The sequence below is a fragment of the Vipera ursinii genome (genome assembly GCF_947247035.1).
Source record: "Vipera ursinii genome assembly, chromosome: 1".
Taxonomy (NCBI): Eukaryota; Metazoa; Chordata; class Lepidosauria; order Squamata; family Viperidae; genus Vipera; species Vipera ursinii.
Window position 1 is genome coordinate 303,343,101 of NC_139512.1, and position 23,025 is coordinate 303,366,125.

Sequence of the window (23,025 nt, forward strand, 5' to 3'; positions counted from 1 at the left end):
GCCTGAAGCTGCAAGTAAAAAGGAAAATCTCATCCTAAACTGTAATGGAGAATCAGCCATGGTCAGCCCCAGAATAGTGATGAATCCTAGTTGCCACAAAATAAAAATGAAGGCAGAAGGAAGAGGCAGAATTAGTCACTGGCTTAGTATTACATTTTGATTTGTCTGTCTCATGTATCAATATTAGAACATGTAGAGGTTTCAGGACATTGACAGCCATATGAAACAATCAACCTCTTCTCTTTCTTCCATCAAAACAAAAAATGGTAACTATCAACACCAAATACTAAGTATTATTTTAGTAAATGACAAACAAGAGTTGTAATCAATGTATTTTACCTTATTATAATACTGTACCATAACTCCCTTTTTTACAATCCTGTAGTCCATGTTGACATTTAATATACAGCATGGTTGTATTGTATTACTCTACTTTGATTACAATGTAGTCTTATTTAGAGTACACCTATTGAAATCATTGGAAATTACATGAAAATAATGTGATTATATTTGGTCCATTCAAGATTTGGGTTGTCAGTGCTTATGTACCTATTCACTTTGTTAGAAAGCACTAAAATTTTGTTTGTTGTTGTTTTTCTGTTCTAGGAATGTACACATTGCTTTCATACAATTTCCTTGGTATCAACCACAAACTGCATCCCAAGAGCCCAAGGCAAAATCAGAATCTTTGAATGATACCATTGCCTGCTTTCTGAACATTTGGAAATGAGTTTGTATTAATTGATGTTGATTCTAAAATTTATAAGATTCTAAAAGAATGTAAAGAGCTATATAGCACAAAGAGTATAATGGGATTTGATGTGGGAGAAATGGAGTGCCCCATAGTTATATGATGAACTAAATGGCTTTTAAATACTTCAAATAAATTATGAGCCAGTTCATCTTCAGGAAGAAGATCCAGTCAGTTCACCTGTACATTTCTCCTCCTGAAATGGAACTAGTATGATAAACTTGTCCAGGATTCTTCCCATTTCTCTAATATCCTAGGGCTCCTTAACTTCTTATCTATTATATATTGAAAATATGTTTATTGTACAATGTATTTCATTTTTTGTTATATGTTTTAAAATGTGTGAATTTTGAACATATTCACCCTTAATACAGAACTGTAATAATAATAATCCTAGCCTACATACAAAAGTATCATATCATGGAATGGATAAAAGCAAAAAAAAATCAATATTCATGTAGGGGAGTGTTTGGTTAAATAAACACTACACTGAACAAACACTATAGGGCAAAAAATGGGAAGACAGTATTCCCTAATAAGCCTCCACAAATTGTGCTTTTGTGCAATCCCACAATCCTCAGTTTACCTTATCCATTTTTTGACAAAATTAAACTGGAGATTATGCTCCATAAATTGTGAGAAAAAACAGCTTTCTATGATATATACACATATAGGTTACTGATATTCTGTATATGCTAACTCAAAAGTAAGTCCCACTGAGTTCAATAGATCATAATCCCATGGATTCGGGTACTGGATCATTATAGGCCTTGCATCTCCTCCCTGGGGTGATTATCTCACTCTGACAAAGGGGATAACACTGATTTTACTCTAGCAAATTTGAAAGAACAGGAAGCTGAAAACGGGCCAAAAGTGCCTCTGTTAGCCATTAAACTACCTCTCTCCTTCTTAGTACACAAAAGGAAAAGGAAACAGTGGCCTCTCCTGACTGTCTTACCATCTTAAGTGATCCATCCAAAAAATTAAGAAGAAATTAGATGTTATGATGATGATTAATCCACTGCAACAAATCAGCTAAAGCTGCATTTTTGTTGTTACACATAACATCTGCAATAATTTATCAACAATAACATTTTCTTGATGAATATCAATGCTTCCACAATTACATTATAAAGCTTTCTCAATCAGTAAAGTAGACAGAGAATACAGTTCTAATTTCAGCTTAGAGGTACTGCTTTGTTGGTCCTGGAGCTAATTTCTAGAGATGTCTTCATTCACACCCTCACAGACCATGGTTTGAAAGTTCCTGGTTCAGCGGGCGGACACTAAAAAGAAAAAAAATGGGATGAGAACAAATTATAGATACTTCAAATTTTTGTGTTTCCAAGTAGGGCTGAAAATAGCTTCTACTTGAAGTCCTGAAGTCCTGAATCAATAACACTGGACTTCATGGGTCAAGAGTCATTTTTAAGGGTGAGGAAAGATATTTTTTTTATCTTAATAGTTTCTGCAGCTATCTTGAATTCAATTCATCAGTCATGAAACTATTACAAAAAGTTGTACTAACAATTGCATAAATTTAGGAATACACTTCTCCAAACATGTGTAGTTTTGTTTGCAATTATATTTATTTATTTATTTATTTATTTTATTGGATTTATATCCAATAAAGTAAGCCTTGGTGGAGCCTTGGTGGAGCAGTGGGCTAATGCCTCCTTAAGTAACACCAGCTGCCTGCAATTAGTGCAGGTTTGCATCCCACCAGGCTCAAGGTTGACTCAGCCTTCCATCCTTCCGAGGTAGGTAAAATGAGGACCCAGATTGTTGGGGGCAATAAGCTGACTTTGTAATAATGCCGCTTGGGGGGGCGAAAGCCCTAATAATCAGGCATATACATAGAATGAAGGCTATGGCTAAGCACATTGGTTTGTGCTTAAATTGTAAGCCGCCCTGAGTCTTCGGAGAAGGGCGGGATATAAATGGGATTAAAATAAAATAAATAAATAAATAAAATATACTGCCCTTTCCCGAAGGACTCAGGGCGGTTTACAGGGTATTTAAAACAAAGATCGATACAAAAGTTAAAAACAATTAAAAAAGATTAAATCAATCCCTGAAAAAAATAAAAACCCCAATTAAAATTAAAATTCTCAGCCTGGGCCAGAGAGCTCGAAGAGCCAGGTCTTCAGGTCCTGGTGTAATGAACGGAGGTCAGGGGCAGTCCTAAGCTCCATGGGCAGCTGGTTCCAGAGGGCAGGCGCACCCACAGAGAAGGCCCTCCCCCTGGGTGTTATAATAATAATAATAATAATTTTATTTATATACCGCCCTGAGTCCGTCTCCCGAAGGACTCAGGGCGGTGAACAGGGCAGATATATAAAAAATACAAAAATACAAAAGTTAAAAAGAATTAAACATATGCCCAACTAAAAACAGTAAATACATATATTAAAAATAACAATAAAAAAACCCCAACCCATCCCCCATCAGGCCAGGCCGGCTTGTTAAAATAAAAGTGTCTTCAGATCGCGACGGAAGGAGCGAAGGTCAGGCGCCATCCGGAGCTCAACCAGCAACTGTTTCCATAGCTCCGGGGCGCCCACAGAGAAGGACCTCCCCCTGGGGGCCACCAATCGACATTCTCTGATCGGTGGCACCCTGAGGAGGCCCTCTCTGTGTGAGCGCACTGGACGAAGGGAACTTGATGCTGGCAGCAGGTGTTCCCTCAGATATTTATTTATTTATTTATTTTACATACCGCCCTTCTCCCGGAGGACTCAGGGCGGTGTACAGAGCAAAGTAAGTATACAATAAACCAACAATAAAACAAATAAAACCCCAGATCTACAAATAAAACCCCAAATCTATCAGGCCAGGCCGGCTTGCTGGAATAGATAGGTTTTTAAATCTCGCCGAAAGTTGCGAAGGTCGGGGGCCATCCGGATTTCGGCTGGTAAGCGGTTCCAGAGGATTGGCGCACCCACCGAGAATGCTCTCCCCCTGGAGGTCACCAGCCGGCATTCTCTGACCAGTGGCACCCTGAGGAGGCCCTCTCTGTGGGAGCGCACAGGACGGAGGGGTGTTGACGCTGGCAGTAGGTGCTCCCGTAGGTATTCCGGACCCATGCCATGTAGGGCTTTGTATGTCATCACTAGCACCTTGAATTTCACCCGGAAGGCAACTGGAAGCCAGTGCAGCTCGCGGAGTAGAGGTGCTACATGGGAGTATCAGGAAACCCCCATCACAACTCATGTGGCCGCATTCTGCACCAGCTGAAGCCTCCGAGTGGTCCTCAAGGGCAGCCCCATGTAGAGAGCGTTGTAGTAGTCTAAATGGGAGGTCACAAGCGCATGAGTGACTGTGTGTAGGGCATCTCGGTCCAGGTAGGGTCGCAACTGGCACACCAGGCGAACCTGGGCAAAAGCCCCCCTGGTCACGGCTCCTATATGGTCTTCAAAATTGACCTGTGAATCCAAGAGGATGCCCAAGTTGCGAGCCCTATCAATGGAGGGTAACACCTCACCCCCCATCGTTAAAGGTGGAATAGTCTGGTTAACCCGAGATGCTGATATGCACAGCCACTCAGTCTTGGCAGGATTGTACCCAATGTTTAAAGTTTTGCAAATCATTTTTGTAATAAAATATATCATGATGCATTATTTTCATTAAAATCTGCATTTTGATGGACTTTTCCTTAATATACTTGACTGCATGGGCAACTTCTAAAAGACTCTTATTTTAGAAACAGTGTTCTTTTGTGTACCAGCTAAAAGACTAAAGTTCACCTCAGAAATCTTTGTTTAAATCTTGCTTCTCCCATGGACTCGCAAGGAGATCTAGTTTGCCACGAAGATTTCAAGATCATAAATTTTGAATCCTTGAAAAGCACCATAAAATTGTGGAATGTTGTGGTTACCAAGTGTTTGGGAAAGCCTTTACCAATTCAAAGCTGGGTCCTTGTTCCTGTTGATCTAATGCTTAACTAATTATACTTGCAGAGGAGAATAGGAGATAAATTAACTTACCAGTTTGGTGAAGGAATCAACACAAGCATTGCGTATTCTTTCTGGAGTAGCTGGACTATCTAATCGGAATATTCCTTTCAATCCAGATTCTTCCCTTGCAGAGACAATTGCATCTTTGATAGCATAAAATACGGAGGCTGCTAAGAACAATGGAGGCTCACCCACAGCCTGTGGAGATGAAAGGGCAAAAAGCCATGCAATCTTCCATCAAAAACGTATTTTCAGCATCTAACAAGATTTACATATCATATAATGTATCCATTCACAATTTCACTGCACCACATACTGTGGAATTACTAGGTACAGTGGTGGAAAAATGTATCTTTTGTGCATAATTTGTATGTTGTATTCCACGTTATGCTCTCTTATTTGACATTATCAGCTAACTTGTGAACCATCACAATTGAATAACTCCAATATGATGGAGGCAACAATGTATCCACTTTCACTATTACAGACTTCTAATTGTATAGGAAGGAGTGCCTGAAGAAGACTATATCTGTCTGTTAGGGAATAACTCCAGGACTAATAAAGTTCTGACATTATCAATCTTGTATAATGTTTAATTAGAGAAATTAGGTATGTAAAATGCATTAGCTCAAATGGAATTGTAAGTGATTCAGCATGTTGTGTGAACTTGCTCATCATATTGAACCATAGTATTGTTTAGCTGCTATTTACAGTATTTTGTTAAGCTGCATTTAGGATTTAAAGTGATCTGTGCATTCAGCCAAAGAGTACTTAATTAGTGGAGAAACATTTACAATACAATAAATTTTCTATACCCAGTAAACAAAAGGAGCAATTTCAGTTCATTCTACAGTAAGGTCATTAAAATGTTTTAAGGTAAGGCAGGATAATATGGAAGAGATAAATAGAGTTGTTAACACATAATATTTACATTCCTCAGGGTAATAGTATAAAAATCATTATGCTTTGATACTCCAGCTAAGTTCTGACTCAGCATTGGCCTATCCTATAAATACTACACTGTTTTAGAATGGTGTGTGGAAAGAAAGAATAAAAGAATAAAACAGAATCATAAAATGAAAGGGAGCAAGAAAGATATTCTTCAACGCAGCATAGAATTAATCCAGAGATATTCATCACCTAAAGTATACTTGATTGTATTCTGGTTACTGACTGAAGCAAGCAAAGCAAGGTTGCTAATTGTTATGAAATATCTGATATACAGAAGACATGAGAACAGTGTTCTGCCTTGCATATATGCTTAATAAGTTAATTGACAAATGGAGAAATTTATTTCCCAATGAGATATTTACCTTAGATGAATAAATGGCTTTGCTATTTGGACAATCCCGGAGAAGAGAAACATGGAACTCTGATGGAATGTCACCAAATGCAGGGATCTTGTACATTCCAGGCCCCCGTGTATACAAACTGCCTTCTGGAGAATAGCGTAGTTCCTCCAGGGTAAACAGCCCAATTCCTTGGACAAATGCTCCCTCAATCTGAAAAAAATAAATCAAGTCCAAATTTGTTCTTTTCTTTTCTCTTCCCCATCCCTTGGTAACCACTGAAAGATTTAAAAACCAAATATTGTACAGGTTTCTGCAGACACACTTAGGCCAGCTTCCTAAATGCTTAATTATAACTGCAATCCTATTCCCATGTTCTTGGGAATAGGCCCACTGGGTTCATTAAGACTGCGTGTAAACATCATCACCAAACTAAGAAAACTGCTCAGTCCAAAGACTTCAGAGCCAGATTGCAATTATTTAGTGATTAAGAAAAACAGTGTTTGCAGACATTTATATAAATTGCATGACATGATTATTGCTTAAATGAGTGGCAAATTAACTAATAAAATTATAACAAATATATTGCTTTACCGTCTGTTTGTAAGCAATGATTTAAACTGTATGATTGTCAGAATCCATTTATATCACATTCATAAATGTATGTTTAAAACATTATCCCCCCCCCATATGGATTCTGCCATCTCCTGAGGAAGGAGGAGCATATGTGGATTCAGCCTGCCTTAGGTTATTTCAAAGACCAAGGAAACCTTTTGAACTAGGGAGATCAAAAGGGAGGGGGAGAGGAAGAAGGCAATAACCATAAAGATTCAAAGTTCCTTTTTTTCCCCCACGAAAGGGTTGACACGAAGTAGAAGGATGGGGGCTGACCAAATGGGGTTGAGGGAAGGGGGGTTGAACTGGGTACCCTTTATAAAATTTCAATCTGTAAAACAATACTAAGTCCTGTCTTGTATTCCCACAACCAAGCATGTCCTAGTAAAGATTCCTTTTGGACTAGAACTGACACCAAGAGTTTTTGTCTTCCTAAGACGTGGTTTGGGGTGAGTCCTGACAGTTTTTGGACAGTATACTGAACTGCATTAGTAATAAATGCCAAACTTCATTGGTCCTCGTCTCAGGTATGGCCACAAAAGGCAGATCCAATTGGTCTGTGCAGATGCTGACTCTGGTCTGAAGTGCTTTTTCAGTCAGCTATTCAGATACTACCACCCCGCCCTTTATTATGATAAGGTTGGCCTCCATCCTGGTATCTACATGCTCCAAGGAAGTCCATTTTGCACTTTTGCACATACAGAGTAAATGTTTGCATGATCCTGACTAAAACATATTTTGTCTTTCATGCATATACATTCCTCCTGCAGACATTAACATCAAACTTGCGAGTATTAAAAGGAAACTTGTTATTTGAGTAATGTTAGCAGAAAACATCAAATGCATAGTAAATGCTCCAATTCAAGTGGAACCTGAATGGGGCTTGTTTCCAAACTTTCCAGAATGTATCTATTCTTAATCATTGTAGTTATTTAGAAAACTAAGTCACGTTTGTAAATTTTGAAGGTGGCTTGTTTCCCAAAATCATAGATAATATGCATTAAAAACTGTGATCTCTTGTAGAAACAGGTGAAGTGGATGAGGAGCCTGAGACTCATGCTAAGACATTGCTATTAAACCAAAAAATGGTTAATGTCATACTGTAGATAAAAAAGCAATGTTAATGTGTAGTTAAGAACATTATGAAACAAAAATGTAAAAGTCCTTGTGAACAGTTCTTATTTACAAGAAAAACATCTGCAGATGAGGTTCAGAGTGTACCTAATATAATAATGTAACAAAGTTAAATGTTAACCAGTACCAGTTTTAATATTACCACATATTGAAGGTTTGGCAGCTCAAGTATGTATGTATTCAACTGTACTACTGTATATGTGTAAATATGTGGTCCCCAACCTTTCCGGCTTGGGGGACTGGCGAGGAGAGGGAGAGGGGATGGTTCCCTGTGAGTGGTTGGAGTGTGCACCTGCCGCTCTTGAGCAAATGGAGCTTCACGCGTGAGTCCAAGCACCCACTGCTCATGCAAGTGGAGATGTGTGCATGTGCACGCTTCCCCCCCTCCCATTTGTATGGCCCCGATTCAAGTGGGTCCTAGCCTAGTAGTGGCCCAGGGGTTGGGGACCCTAATGGGTTTGTAGCATGATATTTTGTTGATAGTACTCATAGTTGGCTACATATCTGAATTTAGTAATTTAGATGAATTGCAACACAGGTTAAAATAGAAAGTTCAGTTTCTCCAAAACATGTGAGCATTGTCTGAAATGAATCTACACTGTAATGAACAAACCATTTTCCATTTTCCAGCTGGCATAAAGATATATGTCATGTGCAAAACACTTGAAGGCTAACCCAAACTGATAATAAATTAGCAATTAACAGTTCCCTGTGTTAAAAGAGTTCATAGTACTGCTGCTGTTTATCAAGCCTTTTGCTGATTATTAACCATTTTAATCTGTCTGTTTGTATACACATCTATTTTTGCTTCACAGAGTACAAACAACTTGCACTGCTTACCTGCCCTATATCTATAGCTGGATTCAGGCTGGTGCCAACATCCATCACAACATCAGTGTGAAGATTCTAAATATCAAAACAAGTAAAGGTTCAGTAAACACAAGGCTAACCACATATTACTAGCTAAATATGAATCACATTTGACTTGAAGTTTTTATTCATATGTTTCATGGAAGATTAAGTTTTTATCTGAGCTGGAACTATCCAGGTCAAAACTCCTAGATATTGATGTTGACAGTGTGCCTTAAAGATCTCAATGCAATGCAATGCACAACACAATGCAACACAATACAATACAATATAACACAACACAGTACTTGATAATTTAAAAAGCTATCCTAATTATAGAATTCCTTGCTGAAAGCTGCAGCCCTTTGGAGTTAAGTGTCATGATGACCTTCACAGTTGTGGTAATCTATCATCACTATGAAATTAATGATTAAAACAAAATATAGATATAAAAGATTATAAAAATTATTTAAAAGATTATAAAAATTCCACCACAAATTTGGAAGTGATTATACCAATTTCATACCCAGATGAATCCACCAAATGATTTTTTTAAAAAAAAACAACTATATAAACCTAGTAAAAAATAAGCACAGAGCAAAAGATTTACTGAAGTTCACAGAATGAATCTAAAGCCAAGAGTATCTTATCCATTAAATACACTCCTAATTATTATAGAATGTCCCTCCTTACATGAAAATGAATAAGTGCTTTTAACTATTTAGTAACTCTGCTTACCTTATGGTCACCAGTCAGACAATCTATCTCAACCTCAGAACAAGCAACACCATAGGAGAAGTAATGGAAAGGCTTTCCTGCATTCTTCGAGAAGTCATAGCCAACATTAGGAATTCTTAACAGAGAGGGAACAAAAGGAGGAAAATATAAAATCATCAGAGAGATTGTAAGGTATAAAAGGCAATGCATAAACTAATGTATGGACATGGTCAAGGCAAGGTTGGTTTGCAAGAATAAAAAGAGATGGAGAAATATAACATATAGTGTGGGTGTAAACTAGATTAGCTACATTTCATTATCTTTTGTTCACGATAGCTTTAATCTCTTTGAGCTACTATTTCTCATTTTTCTACACATTGTTGCTGACCCCAGAAGGAGATGGCATGAAGGATGTATTAATATGCATGTTCAGATTTTATTATCATTGCAGTGATTTTGTCTAACGTTGTTAGGTCAGAATATCTGAAAATTAATAAAGTGAAGCAATATAGGGAATTCTGAAGATCCAACCATGATTCTTATTAATCAAGGGGACTGAAATCAAGACAGTTGCACTTCCAACCTGGTCCCCAAAATTTGGAGGTAACATTCTGAGAGGGCAGAGCAGAAGAATTGCTTCAGTTATTCCATGAAATAATCTGTACTTATTCTATTTCTTTGTTACAGCACTCTTCCTCCTTGACCTCTGGCACCCAGCCACAAAAACATTTAGCTGTTCTCTCTAATTCTTATGAATTATTAGAGCATGCACATATCATGACTCAAGACAAGACTGTAGTCTGGGATTTCAAAAAAAAAGTGGAGTTAACAAGCCTATTATCTTAGTAGAATGCTGATAAGAGACATTTCTGTCGCATCTTCTGTATTGTAAATCCATTTTATGAAATTAGCTTATATCTAAATCCCCAACAGCAGAAATAATACCCAAATTCCAAACCTGATGACGTTTTGCAGATCTTCTCTATGATAGTTTCACTCACCTATAAAATCCTGTAGCTGATAAACTCACACAATCATGATAAGCTGCTAACACCTAGTGAAAAAAAACCATATAAAATTTTGTTGGGCTTTTCTTAATCTGGAATAATTATAATTTCCTGAGTGGAATGGAAATGTTTCATTGAGTAGCACAAGTATTCATAAGGCAAACATTATCAACAAAACATTTAAAAAAACTTCCTCTCAACTCGTAATGTTCAACTTTAAAAACACAATAGACCTTCGCCCAAAATCAGCATTGAGCAAAGACTATATGAGACTGCAATCTGATATTTTGATTATTGCTCATCTCCAATTCCAGGTACATGCAGTGAATGTGGAAAAATGCTGGGAACAGCATCCGAAAGACTAAAAGTCTATATTGCCAATGTTTCTCCTTATCTAGAAGGGTATCCCACAGAACTAAATGGAATTTCCTCCTGAATTGAAATGTACAGGATTGCATTGCTAAATATTAAAAGGGCTTGTAATTGTGCTTTTATATTTGCCAACTTAAAACTATGGGCAGCCTTATTCTGCATTGATATTTTTACATGCTTTAGACCAACTAGATGGCAACATCAAACCAAACACGTCTGATACAGCAATCTACGCTGAAATAGCTTTTATAAGTACATGGGTGGGGGACCATTTGGAAAGTCCAGAGCTATAGGCTAGACTCGGGGATTTATTTAGGTATTTATTAAATTTGTTTGCCACTCATCTCACTACAACTGAAAGGCAGGAACACCCAGGAATCTGCATGGATATATCACCAGGAATCAAGCTTGATTACCATCCTGTATCAGATAAAAATACAAAACAGGACACTTTTATCACCACCACTCCTTGAATAGGGCACATCCTGTACAGACCACAATGACATGATCTGTCAGTATTAGAGCTAGGCAATGGTAGTAGTTGCCTCCCACAAAGCTCCATTTATTCTGGAAGATGCCCCAGTTTGAGTAAAGCTGCAATACAACATTAATATAGAATCAAAATGAGATATGGCAACAATATAATGAAATATGAAGCAGTTAAGAAAAAATAGCATGGGGGAAAGCTAATTAGAATTTGCAAAAAAAAAAGGAATAGTATATAGGCAGAATATTTATGCTATACTTCCAAAACTTTAACTTGCACCAAATGAAAACTTACCCAATCTTGCCATGATCCTTTTGGGTTAGCACATCTGAATGGCTCCAATCGTTTTAAGATGGTCTGGCAAGCGTTCTAAAAAATAATCCCAAACAAAAAACATTTTGTTACAAAGAAGATCTCTACTATGCCTGCAGATTGCAGTTACAGTAAGTCTTTATCGTTTTATTTGTCTGAAACTGACCTCAAATGAATAAAAATATAATGATCTGCTTTAGATCTAAAATTGCCATGTCGGGCATTTTTGAAGCAGCAATTCTCATATACTGTTGTCCTAAAACAAAATCTGCTAAGAGATTCTCAGAATGCCCACTTCTATAGTGCAAATTAGATAAACTGTTTCTTGAACTCCCAAGCTAGACAGACTTGTGCTAACAGCAATGATTGTATAAGTCAAACTTTTCTAATGTGGAATTTTGGCCGTGGAAGCTAAAACGTAGAATCTGATACAACACATCTGACAGATCACAGGTTATGGAAAGGCATCCCAGAGATAGTTTAGAGTCTATTATTATATCATTGTTTATCTCAAATTAAGCATCACTGAAGCTTAATGACCAGTTATTATCATTCCTAATGCTGCTATTTTGATCAGCAGTAGAATTTAAGGGTCTAAGACAAAGGATTTTCCCACCAGCATATAAATAATGGAATTCCGTCATTTATATATTATTCCGTGATTTGGTCGAGTGTGAGCAGGCGGACCTGGCTTGCATCACGGAGACTTGGTTGGGCCCAGAGGGCGGTATTCCTCTGGTTGATCTTTGCCCACCAGGTTTCCGGGTGCTACACCGGCCTCGGGCTCAGGGTAGGGGTGGGGGAGTGGCTGTTGTTATGAGGGAGACCTTGTGCCCGTGGGAGGCCACCGTTCCTCAGATAGTCGGGTGTGAGTCTCTCTTTTTGAGATGCGGCCCTGGTGCGCAGTTGGGCTTGCTGCTGGTGTACCTTTCGCCTAGTCACGCAGCAGCAGCCCTGCCTGAGCTTCTCGATGTCCTCTCTGGGTTGGTGATTGAGTTCCCTAAACTTATAGTTTTGGGGGACTTCAATCTACCATCTCTGGGAGGATCATCTGAGTTGACTCGGGAGTTCATGGCTTCCATGACGGCCATGGACCTGACGCAAGTAATTTCAGGACCGACTCATGAGGGAGGCCACACCCTTGACCTAGTTTTCTTATCTGGACGGTGGTTAGATGATCTTGGTGGGGGCTCTCCAATTATTATGCCCCTGTCATGGACCGATCATCATCTCCTGCGGCTGGTCTTCCGCTTTGCTACCCCCCGCCGTGGGTGTGTGGAACCAGTTAGATGGTACCGCCCCAGACGCTTAATGGATCCCGAGAGGTTCCAGGCAGCGCTGGGGTCCCCACCTGCCTCCCCCACTCACAGCTCGGCAGATGCCTTAGTGGAAGCCTGGGAAAGGGCGGCCACTGAGGCTCTTGACCGAGTTGTACCCTTGCGGCCCCTGACCCGATGCAGATCCCGTCGAGCTCCATGGTTCTCTGCGGAGCTCCGGGAGATGAAGCGTTGGAGACGGGGCCTAGAGAGCGGTTGGAGGTCCAGCCGATCCGAATCCGACCGATTGCGACTAAGAACCTACATTAGGTCTTATCTCGCTGCGATAAGGGTGGCGAGGTCTAATCACTTCGCTACCCTTATCGCGTCTGCAGTTAGATGGTACCGCCCCAGACGCTTAATGGATCCCGAGAGGTTCCAGGCAGCGCTGGGGTCCCCACCTGCCTCCCCCACTCACAGCTCGGCAGATGCCTTACTGGAAGCCTGGGAAAGGGCGGCCACTGAGGCTCTTGACCGAGTTGTACCCTTGCGGCCCCTGACCCGATGCAGATCCCGTCGAGCTCCATGGTTCTCTGCGGAGCTCCGGGAGATGAAGCGTTGGAGACAGGGCCTAGAGAGCGGTTGGAGGTCCAGCCGATCCGAATCCGACCGATTGTGACTAAGAACCTACATTAGGTCTTATCTCGCTGCGATAAGGGTGGCGAGGTCTAATCACTTCGCTACCCTTATCGCGTCTGCAGATAATCGCCCGGCCGCTCTGTTTAGGGTGACTCGCTCCCTCCTTAATCAGGAGGTGAGGGAGGAACCCTTGCAGGGTCGTGCCGAGGAGTTTAACAATTATCTGTCGGACAAAATCGCTCGGATTTGGACTGGTCTGGACTCTGACTGGGCAGAGTCTGGCGATCAGGACACGGGCGGTCTTGTCGATATCACCTGGGAGGAGTTTGATTCTGTGACTCCGGAGGAAGTGGACAGGATTATGGGGAGACTAAGCTCCACCACATGTTTATTGGACCCGTGCCCTTCCTGGCTGGTTTATGCAGCCCGGGAGAGGACACGCAGCTGGTTCCAAGCAGTTATATCAGCTTCTTTGAGTGGGGGTAGCTTCCCTGCCGTCTTGAAAGAGGCGGTGGTGAGGCCTCTCCTCAAGAAGCCTGCCTTGGACCCAGCTGTATTGAACAACTTTCGTCCGGTCTCCAACCTTCGCTTTCTTGCGAAGGTTGTTGAGAGTGTGGTGGCGCATCAGCTCCCTTTGGTCCTGGATGAAGCGGATTATCTAGACCCGTACCAATCGGGTTTCAGGCCCGGGCACAGCACGGAGACGGCATTGGTCGCACTGGTGAATGATCTCTGGAGGGCTCGGGACAGGGGTCATTCCTCTGTTCTAGTCCTATTAGACCTCTCAGCGGCTTTCGATACCATCGACCATGGTATCCTGCTGCGGCGTCTCAGGGGATTGGGAGTGGGAGGCACGGTCTTACAGTGGTTCTCCTCCTATCTCCAGGGACGCTCACAGTCGGTGTTGACAGGAGGGCAGAGGTCGACCGCGAGGTCTCTCGTTTGTGGAGTTCCTCAGGGGTCGGTCCTCTCGCCTCTCCTGTTCAACATCTACATGAAACCGCTGGGTGAGATCATTCGTGGCTTTGGAGTTGGGTATCATCAGTATGCTGATGATACCCAGCTTTTTCTTTTGACCCCAAACCACCCCAGTGATGCCCTCAACGTGATGTCCCGTTGCCTGGAGGCGGTTCGGGTCTGGATGGGGAGGAACAGACTTCAACACAACCCCGACAAGACCGAGTGGCTTTGCATACCTTCATCCCAGGTCTATTCGGATATTCCATCTCTTTCTATGGGGGGTGAATTATTACCCCCCGTAAATAGGGCTCGCAACTTGGGAGTCCTCCTAGATTCACGGCTCACCTTGGAAGATCACATGGTGGCTGTGACTAGGGGGGCTTTCGCCCAGGTTCGCCTGGTGCGCCAGTTGCGGCCCTATCTAAGCCGGGATGATTTATGCACGGTCACTCATGCGCTCGTGACCTCTCGTCTGGACTACTGCAACGCTCTCTACATGGGGCTTCCCTTGAGGACCACCCGGAGGCTCCAACTGGTACAGAATGCAGCCGCGAGAGTTGTGTTGGGAGTCTCCCGATACTCCCACGTTACACCTCTGCTCCGTGAGCTGCATTGGTTGCCAGTTGTCTTCTGGGTGAGATTCAAGGTACTAGTAATGGTGTTTAAAGCCCTACATGGCAGGGGTCCGGAGTACCTTAGGGAACACCTGCTGCCGGCATCAACTTCCCTCCGCCCTGTGCGTTCCCACAGATAGGGCCTCCTCAGGGTGCCACCGGTCAGAGAATGTAGATTGGTGGCCCCCAGGGGGAGATCTTTCTCTGTGGGCGCCCCAGAATTATGGAACCAGCTACCAGTTGAGCTCCGGACGGCACCCGATCTCCGCTCCTTCCGCCGTGACCTAAAAACATACTTGTTCGAACAAGCCGGCCTGGCCTGAGGGGGGATTGGGGGGGGTTATTATTATTTTATTGGGGTTATTTATTATGTATTAATTGTTCTTTTAACGGGCATGTATTTAATTACTTTTAACTTTTGTAATTTTGTATTTTATTCTTGCCCTGTACACCGCCCTGAGTCCTTCGGGAGAAGGGCGGTATAGAAATATTAATAAATTAAATTAAATTAAATTAAATTATTTAACCGTTTCCTTTTACATTAAACATTGTATTGATAAGAGCTTTTTGTGATTACTAGGGGGGACAGCCAAGTCAATTGGAGGGTTGACTGCTACAAACTGATAACTACAAAATTGTGTATAAGTAATATTCCTTACAAAAACAGCCATCCCATTGATATCAGCACTGACAGAAGCAGCTGTTGGTGATGCATTTGGCACCGTGTTAGTGCTTGTCTCACTTATATGGATCTTAAAGGTAGGGATTCCCAGAGTCTTGCTGGCAACCTACAAAGAGAACATTGGATTCATTGTTAAATGTTAGACTGGCCACAACCCAAAGAAATATAACTTTATGGATAGCTGTTTCCTTAGTTCCTAATTTACCTGAATCATCTTGGTGTGCAGACCTTGACCCATCTCAGTCCCACCATGTGTGAGCAACACTGAACCATCAGTGTAAACATGTAACAATGCACCAGCCTATCACCAAAAATAGAGAAATAAACTGTTAAGATCTGTTTGAAATATTGTTGTCTCTAGGGCACATTTTTAACTATTCTATCTTTCATATGCTTTCATTAGGAATCAATCGAACTGATGCCAAATTACTAATGTTAGTAGCTCCATGGAATTTAATCATATGTAGCACATCCAATCTTCATCCAGACTATATAAACGTACAGTACATAGAAGAAGAATACAGACAAACAGATAAACAACCATACTTTATTTATAGCGCACTATCAGGGCTGAAACCTATGTGAAATTCAATCTATAGGTGAAGGCTTCCTTGTTGCAGAGAATCATATTCTACTTATGAATGACCAGACACCTCATTACTGAATCCAAACCACAATGTATAGCGAGGTGGAACTATATAAATATAGATCCCCATGTTTTCAGAATTTATTAATGCAGTCGTGTAGCTGACAGAAATTGTTTCATATTCAACTGAAGCTAAAGAAAATATTTTTTACACAAATCAGCATGCTATTGGCTTATAAAGATCTGAATTATGAGCAGGCAAAGTGAGCCGGTCCCTTCAGCTAGTAGACAGAGCAGCAGAAAGTTAGGCAGGGAACAGCAGCTAGGTGTTGGCAGACAGAAGTATGAAAAATACCATGCTTCTTGTCTGCTGCTGTCAGGTATGATGGAGCATGTTGTCCTTACATTAGTGCTGACGTAGTGACATCTGGGGCAGGTAGCAGTATCTTTTGCTTCAACCAGAAAACTCAACATTTTGGTCCAGCACTTTGGAAAATGAGATCATAAAGATAATTGCTGCCCTCAGCTGACATCTAGTCATTTTGAAGTTCATATAGAATCTGTCCTAATATAACTGTACAAGTTTGGTGCAATCTCTATTTTAAAAAAAACCTATTTCCAAAGTCTGAAAACACACGAAGCATGGGAATTCTATTTTTAAATGAAGAAGGGCACTAGAAGCCCATAGGCTATCTGTGTTTTAAAAAAAAAGGGATGCTTGCCAACCTGATTCAGAAAAGGAACAGTGAAGCTGATCCCAAACTTGGTGGGAATAATGGCCATGCCCCTCTTCTTCCAGCGATTCTGCCTGGGAAAACAGAAGAGTATCAGATTGCCATGCCTTTCCAAATGCATTCTTCCAAACAAGACATTATTTTGCAAAACAAATCTAGCATCCAGTCAGTAATTTTTTTTAATAAATAAGAAACTTTATTACTGAGGGCAGCCTTGTAGTATTGAATATAATGTTCAAAAGGATTCGTCTAAAGTTTAAAACAGATTGTGTACAAATCTAAATATATACATTTGCACTGCATTTATATACCACAGGGGTTCCCCCCCTTTTTTTCCTTTGCATTTGACCTTGATTTATTTTTCTTTTTATCTCTGAATTTTTGAAGGCTTCTGTCAGCATTTCATAGAGAACTGGAGTAATAAACCAATGCAGCTTATCTCATTTGATCTATGATATTTTATTTTAAGCCCACAGTGGGAGTGATTCCCTAATGATCAAACCCATAAAAGCTAGCTGCTTGAGGGAGATAATAACTTGTCTTTAGTCTCAAATACAAGACTAAATTCAAGGACATCTGGTACTAATAATACAATAAATTTTCTACAGTAGTTGTACATTGCTTCCTTAGTGCCAGTGTGCTAGCCCTCTGCATACTCCCTCTCCAGTCTTCAGCTACTGGTCATAAGAATCCATATGAATCCAGCCTTGTCCTTCAAACAATAAAAAAATGATTGAGAAAGCTGTGGGAAGTTTCTCTGTGAATCACTTTAACAGCTACTCCAGTCTGTTTATAGCATTTAATGAAAGGGGTGGCCCAGTTCTATGACACACCCAAAAAAAATATTTCTGAACAACTCAAGACAATGCAATGTGATAATGCTCCTCCATGTTTTTTGTCCCAAATGTATTCTTATCTTTTTTGAATGTCATATTTTTCTGTCATTCGTGTGTATATGTGAATAAAATCTGGAAGAAATACTTTAAAGTGCCCTGAAATAGATATTTGTTGTTATCTAGCTATATAAATGCATGCATAATACACAGAAATAGCCTGAATTGCCTTATTAATTAGCCTTACAGTGATGGTGGCAATAAAGCATGTTTCAGGAATAATGCAGTAACATAAAACACCAATGAAATTACAATTTTGACAGAGGTCCATACATTCTTCTGCCAAATCTATTCACTTCAATTAGCAGAGAATGTATTTCAGACAACTGGGTATAATGCTGCTACATGGCAATCTTTAGAATGAAAATAATCCATATGAGATTATTCCAATTTGCAGTAAATGTCAACACTACTAACATCAGATGTTTTTGCTTTGACAACAGATGGAGATACAACCATTTTCTTCTGATGTTTTACTCTTAGAGTTATATGATGCTGGGGGGAGGAATGTGCATGAGAGTTTAGCTAGACATAACAATACTGAACCTAGTGTGAGAACCAAAGTTATTGAAATAAGAGATGATAAGAATTGGCGGCTAGAGAACTGGAGGGGAAGCCTGCATTTCAAACTAATTGGAGAATTTGATTTATGACTGTTAATTGGAGGAGGGAATTGTGCTTTGATACTATGTGCTCAGGGGAGGGGGACTCAGTTTTGGCTTCGAATATGTTAGTGTTAATACTATACTACTCAAATAAAGATTCTTTAAGGTAAACAATGCCTTGAAGTTCTTTGAAGAGTTTCATCTGTCGGTACCATGACAGTAAAATCAGAAATTATCTTTAAAAAATAAGATACTCACTGGTTGAACTTCTCAATGGCTATTCTTCTGGAATGATAGTTCGATTTTGCAAGGCACTCTTCCCAACATCGTTTCAAGTTGAACCCCTCAAGCTTTTGGTCAAAATGAGTTAAATCTCCTTCATTATACAGATTGATTTTTCGTACCTTTTCAGAACAAAAGAGAAATGGACAGACTTCAGTTTTAAAATAACTGGGATCTTTTAAACAAACAAGCAGAGCTTTAGCAACATATTGAACTCGAATCTGAAATAGAACTTCTTGAGCAAAACACATTCATCGTCCCATCAATATTCAGGAGAATGAATAAATAGGACACAATTGCCATGGTGCCTAATAAGATGTTTACATCCAGTTAATGAAACAATCCGATTATCAGCATCAATGATGACATTGGGCTCAGTGGAACTACATGAATAATGTATGCACTCAAAGCCAGGTGAAAATAGTGCTAACCAAGTTATAACAGACAGGGGATAAGGAGATGGTGCCCACAGAATGCCTGAGATCTAGTCTTAGTCCAAGAACACTGCAAAGATATGAAGAGTAAATAAATGTTTGGAATTCAAAAAGAAAAACATAAAGGAGAGAGCTGGCACCAGCCTTTCACCAGAAATGCTGGCCATATAGATGAAGAGGGAAGGGTATCCAATTTGATCCTTTTCCTTCAGGCCAAAAGGATGCACCAACTCCAAGAAAGAAATTATGGCCCACTGCTTTCACATAAATGGAAACTGAAAGTTCTGATAGGTACAAGTAATGATGAGAGTATTGTAACTTGCTTTCTGCAAAATTATATCTTGGTGAGCACATACCTCTTCTGCTGGCAGCCCACACTTCAAGGCTATCTCGCTCATCCAGCATTCAGCAGCCATCATTCCCTGGGGACCCCCAAATCCACGGAAGGCTGTGTTGGAGGCCAGATTCGTTTTACAGACGACACCGATGCCTCTGATATTTGGGATGTTGTAGGAATTGTCCATGTGAAGCACAGCTCTGTCCATAACCTGGGGAATCAATTTAAATAAATAAATAAATTGTGTGAGGGGTGGGGCTTGGTTTTTCTTTTGTTTTTCTTGCTGTCATTCCTGCACCAATAGTTACAAACTAAACATTTTCCTCATACTGTACATAAAATGGCAAAAACGTATGAAGCCATGCATGCAAAAAAGAGCTTCAAAGTTAAATCACTATTTCAACATAACTTTATTGGTGAGCATTTATAAGTCTCAAGCACTCTCTTCACTTTTTAATCTTAAGCAATTTTGGGGGTTTGCATCACAAGAAGCCTAGCCTGGATTCCCAAAATCTATGTGGATTTCTGATATCACTGACCTCTGGAAACCAAATAAATAATATTGAGCTTTTCTTGATATGTTACATTAGACCCAATTTAGGGGTCAAGTCCCCTCAATATCTGATTTTCTGATTAGTATCATTTTGCCCTTGTATGCATTATAGTTATCATTGTTTCTATTCCAATTTAAGCTATCCTTGCTATTTCCCTATTCTACCAGACAAAGAATTCAAAAAGCTTGTTCGTTCCTACAACTCCTGAAGTTGGTTCAAATGAATCAGAGTAGACATTGCTTTCCACTCACCCCATGGGAAAGATCAATAGAATTTCCTCCATTGCTGTAATATGATGCATCTAGGCTAGTAATCCTTCCATTTTGCTTAAAGCCAACCTGGGAAAAGCAGAAAAATAACTATTTTGTAGAATGCAATTATTTCAGTTACAGATATTCTGATATTCATTTAACTGAGCTATTTAGTTTTGAAAGGCAGGCTTTCATGAAAGCTATTATTAGAGGACTATTTTTTACACAAAAAAAGACAATTTCTAGCTAATTGTCTAATGGTTAAGGCACGAGTTCCAGTCCTGTCTTAGTTGTGAAAGACATCTGTTTAACTCTGGGCCTGTCACTCTCTCTCAGTCCAATCCACCTCGGAAAAATGGGAGGTGGAAGGATTAAGGAACATATTAGATATGATTTTTTATATTATATTACTTGCTCCACAATATGGACTGAACAGTGCACTGTTTCACTCAATCTTTTTAATAGTCATATTAATTTTTATTTACCTTATACTGTGCCCAAAATGGGTGCCTTCCACCAGAAATCAACATGTCTTCATCTCGATCAAGCATGCATCGTACTGGGCAGCCAGTCCTGTAGAATTGGGCTGAGAGTGAACCTACTGCAACGGTGTCACAGTAACAATTTATATCAGAGAATATAAATTCTCTGAGGATCTTTTCTAAGTGCTTTGTGTTTGTGAATAAACCTTTCCTATTCTGGCATTCCCTCAGCTATACAGCACACATAAATCCCCACAAAGCTATTACAAGTCCCACCCATATTTTCTAAAAGCAAGTTAAGTTTAAAAAAAACCAGAAATAGAGAGATCATCACATAATTGAAAAGACCAGGAAGGGAAAAAAATAAAGTCTTTTTGCCTAGTGTCCCCAAAAAAAATTAAATAAAGCACAAGAGAGCTGGTACTGAAAAGGACTTTCTTTTGACATTTGTGAATCTAATTCTAAAAGGCGCCAAACAGTATAATATAATATAAATCTACAAATAGGCAATGAAGTTAAGTCTCCCCAGCATGATGTTCAAGGTGGCAGCCATTTCCAAATTATAGTAGAATTTTGCATTTCTATGTGACAAACAGAGGAGAGCAATCACCCTAGAAAAGGACATATAGTGTTTCTGGACCACAAACAAATCTGTTTTCTTGATTCTCCATATGAAACAGAAACTTTCACTTCACATTAAAACCTGAAGTAACCACACTGAGGGGCCATTCATTACAACTTACTTAGCAGCAGCTACTGCAACAACTGTAGACAAGATAATGCTTCTGGATTCTTTCCCTCCAAATCCTCCTCCCATTCTCTTCACACGAACCAGAATTCGATTAGCTGGAACTCCTAAAGCGGTAGCAACAAGATCCTAAAATAATAATTTAAAATAATTCAACCATGTATCAGCCTACATTGAAATAGTTCTCTTTCTGCACATAAATGCTTGTAAAAAGAGAAAATAAGCTAAATAACTCCATTCCCAGCATAGAAGTAGCCTACACCTATTTGTAAACATTATTGAATTTATTGAGATTTATTATCAATGAATGAATGGATTATCTAAGCATGCATAGATTTACGTTTCCTGAGGTCAGATTTTCAGTTTCTTGATGGGAGAGTGTGAATTCCTGAATGCACATGTTAGAAGTTAGTTTGTGTATGAGAAAGTACTTTATATAGATAGATGCAGATATATGCAAAAACATACACAACTTGGTTACATTCAGATTATAAAGTATCCAGGATTGGTTTCAGTGGTAGCAGTCAATCTTTGTTGATAAAATAGAACTGTGAAAGGACTATTCAAGACTTTTGTTTGTGTTTAGAATCTTTCTTCTGTCTAATCTTTTTTTGGAATGTGTTAAACCAGAATCATTTTCCTTTCAGGTAAAGACAAAATTGACTTCATGCTACAATAATTTACTAATTGGCCATATAATTCCATAAGTAAGTTTAGCACTTATGCAAGTTCTATAGCTGAGTAAATGAGACACATCAGGGAATATCAGAAAATTCGAATGGAGTTTCTTGGTTCTCACATGCCAAAGATGACCTCCATGTCCTTAGCAACGTGCTTTGCCTTGTGTACAGCTGAGCTGTACACAAAATCACATTGGTGTTTTTGATGTGCAACATCATTGTTACTCTATTCCACTGGTGGAAGGGTGACCTCTCTTAAAGTTTCAATAAAGCAAAGCACCTCTTCAACATCATTCACAGCATTTTTATATAAACTATTTGTATGCAAACTGAATAGAAATCAAATAATAGATTATTAAAACTGAAGAATAAAACAATACTAACTAAGCAGGGGAAGAAGAGCTTATCATGAATCAGATTAGCAAGGACAGGAATGTAGAATGTAACCACTGACTTCCTTATTGCATTCTAGAGGAAAATCCCTCCTCAACTCTTAATTAAATCCCTAGTCAAATAACAACAACAACGATGATGGTGGTGATGATGATGATGATGATCATCATCATCATCATCATCATCATCATCATGTTATTCTTGGTAGCAAAACTAACTGCATTCTCTAAAAGCTATCAAGATCAAAGCTTATCAAGAGACTGGCTGACCTGTGTCTTTGTTAAGTTTTGGGTGGATACAAAGAGTTCCATTTCTCCATCTTCTCCTTTTGGTACAGCAATTGTGCAGTGAGTCTCCAGATAAAAATGTTCCTGGCCACCGATGTACATCTCCCCTAAGGAAAATG

At 39.7% G+C, this 23,025-nt stretch overlaps 1 protein-coding gene across 1 annotated transcript in view; it reads right to left on the reverse strand.

Annotated features, from left to right (window-relative positions):
- Positions 1-1,986: 1,986 nt before the first annotated feature.
- Positions 1,987-23,025, reverse strand: part of XDH (xanthine dehydrogenase) — a gene marked incomplete at both ends in the record, with an annotated part of 65,539 nt that continues 44,500 nt past the window's right edge. Inside the window, 16 exons of the mRNA XM_083377032.1 lie at positions 1,987-2,037; positions 4,738-4,905; positions 6,021-6,209; positions 8,586-8,651; positions 9,333-9,447; positions 10,313-10,365; positions 11,472-11,546; positions 15,618-15,746; positions 15,846-15,941; positions 16,953-17,034; positions 18,717-18,862; positions 19,531-19,722; positions 20,317-20,403; positions 20,802-20,889; positions 21,542-21,675; positions 22,889-23,013. Coding sequence (XP_083233158.1) covers positions 1,987-2,037; positions 4,738-4,905; positions 6,021-6,209; positions 8,586-8,651; positions 9,333-9,447; positions 10,313-10,365; positions 11,472-11,546; positions 15,618-15,746; positions 15,846-15,941; positions 16,953-17,034; positions 18,717-18,862; positions 19,531-19,722; positions 20,317-20,403; positions 20,802-20,889; positions 21,542-21,675; positions 22,889-23,013 — 1,796 coding nt within the window. The remainder of the gene's footprint in view (positions 2,038-4,737; positions 4,906-6,020; positions 6,210-8,585; positions 8,652-9,332; positions 9,448-10,312; positions 10,366-11,471; positions 11,547-15,617; positions 15,747-15,845; positions 15,942-16,952; positions 17,035-18,716; positions 18,863-19,530; positions 19,723-20,316; positions 20,404-20,801; positions 20,890-21,541; positions 21,676-22,888; positions 23,014-23,025) is intronic.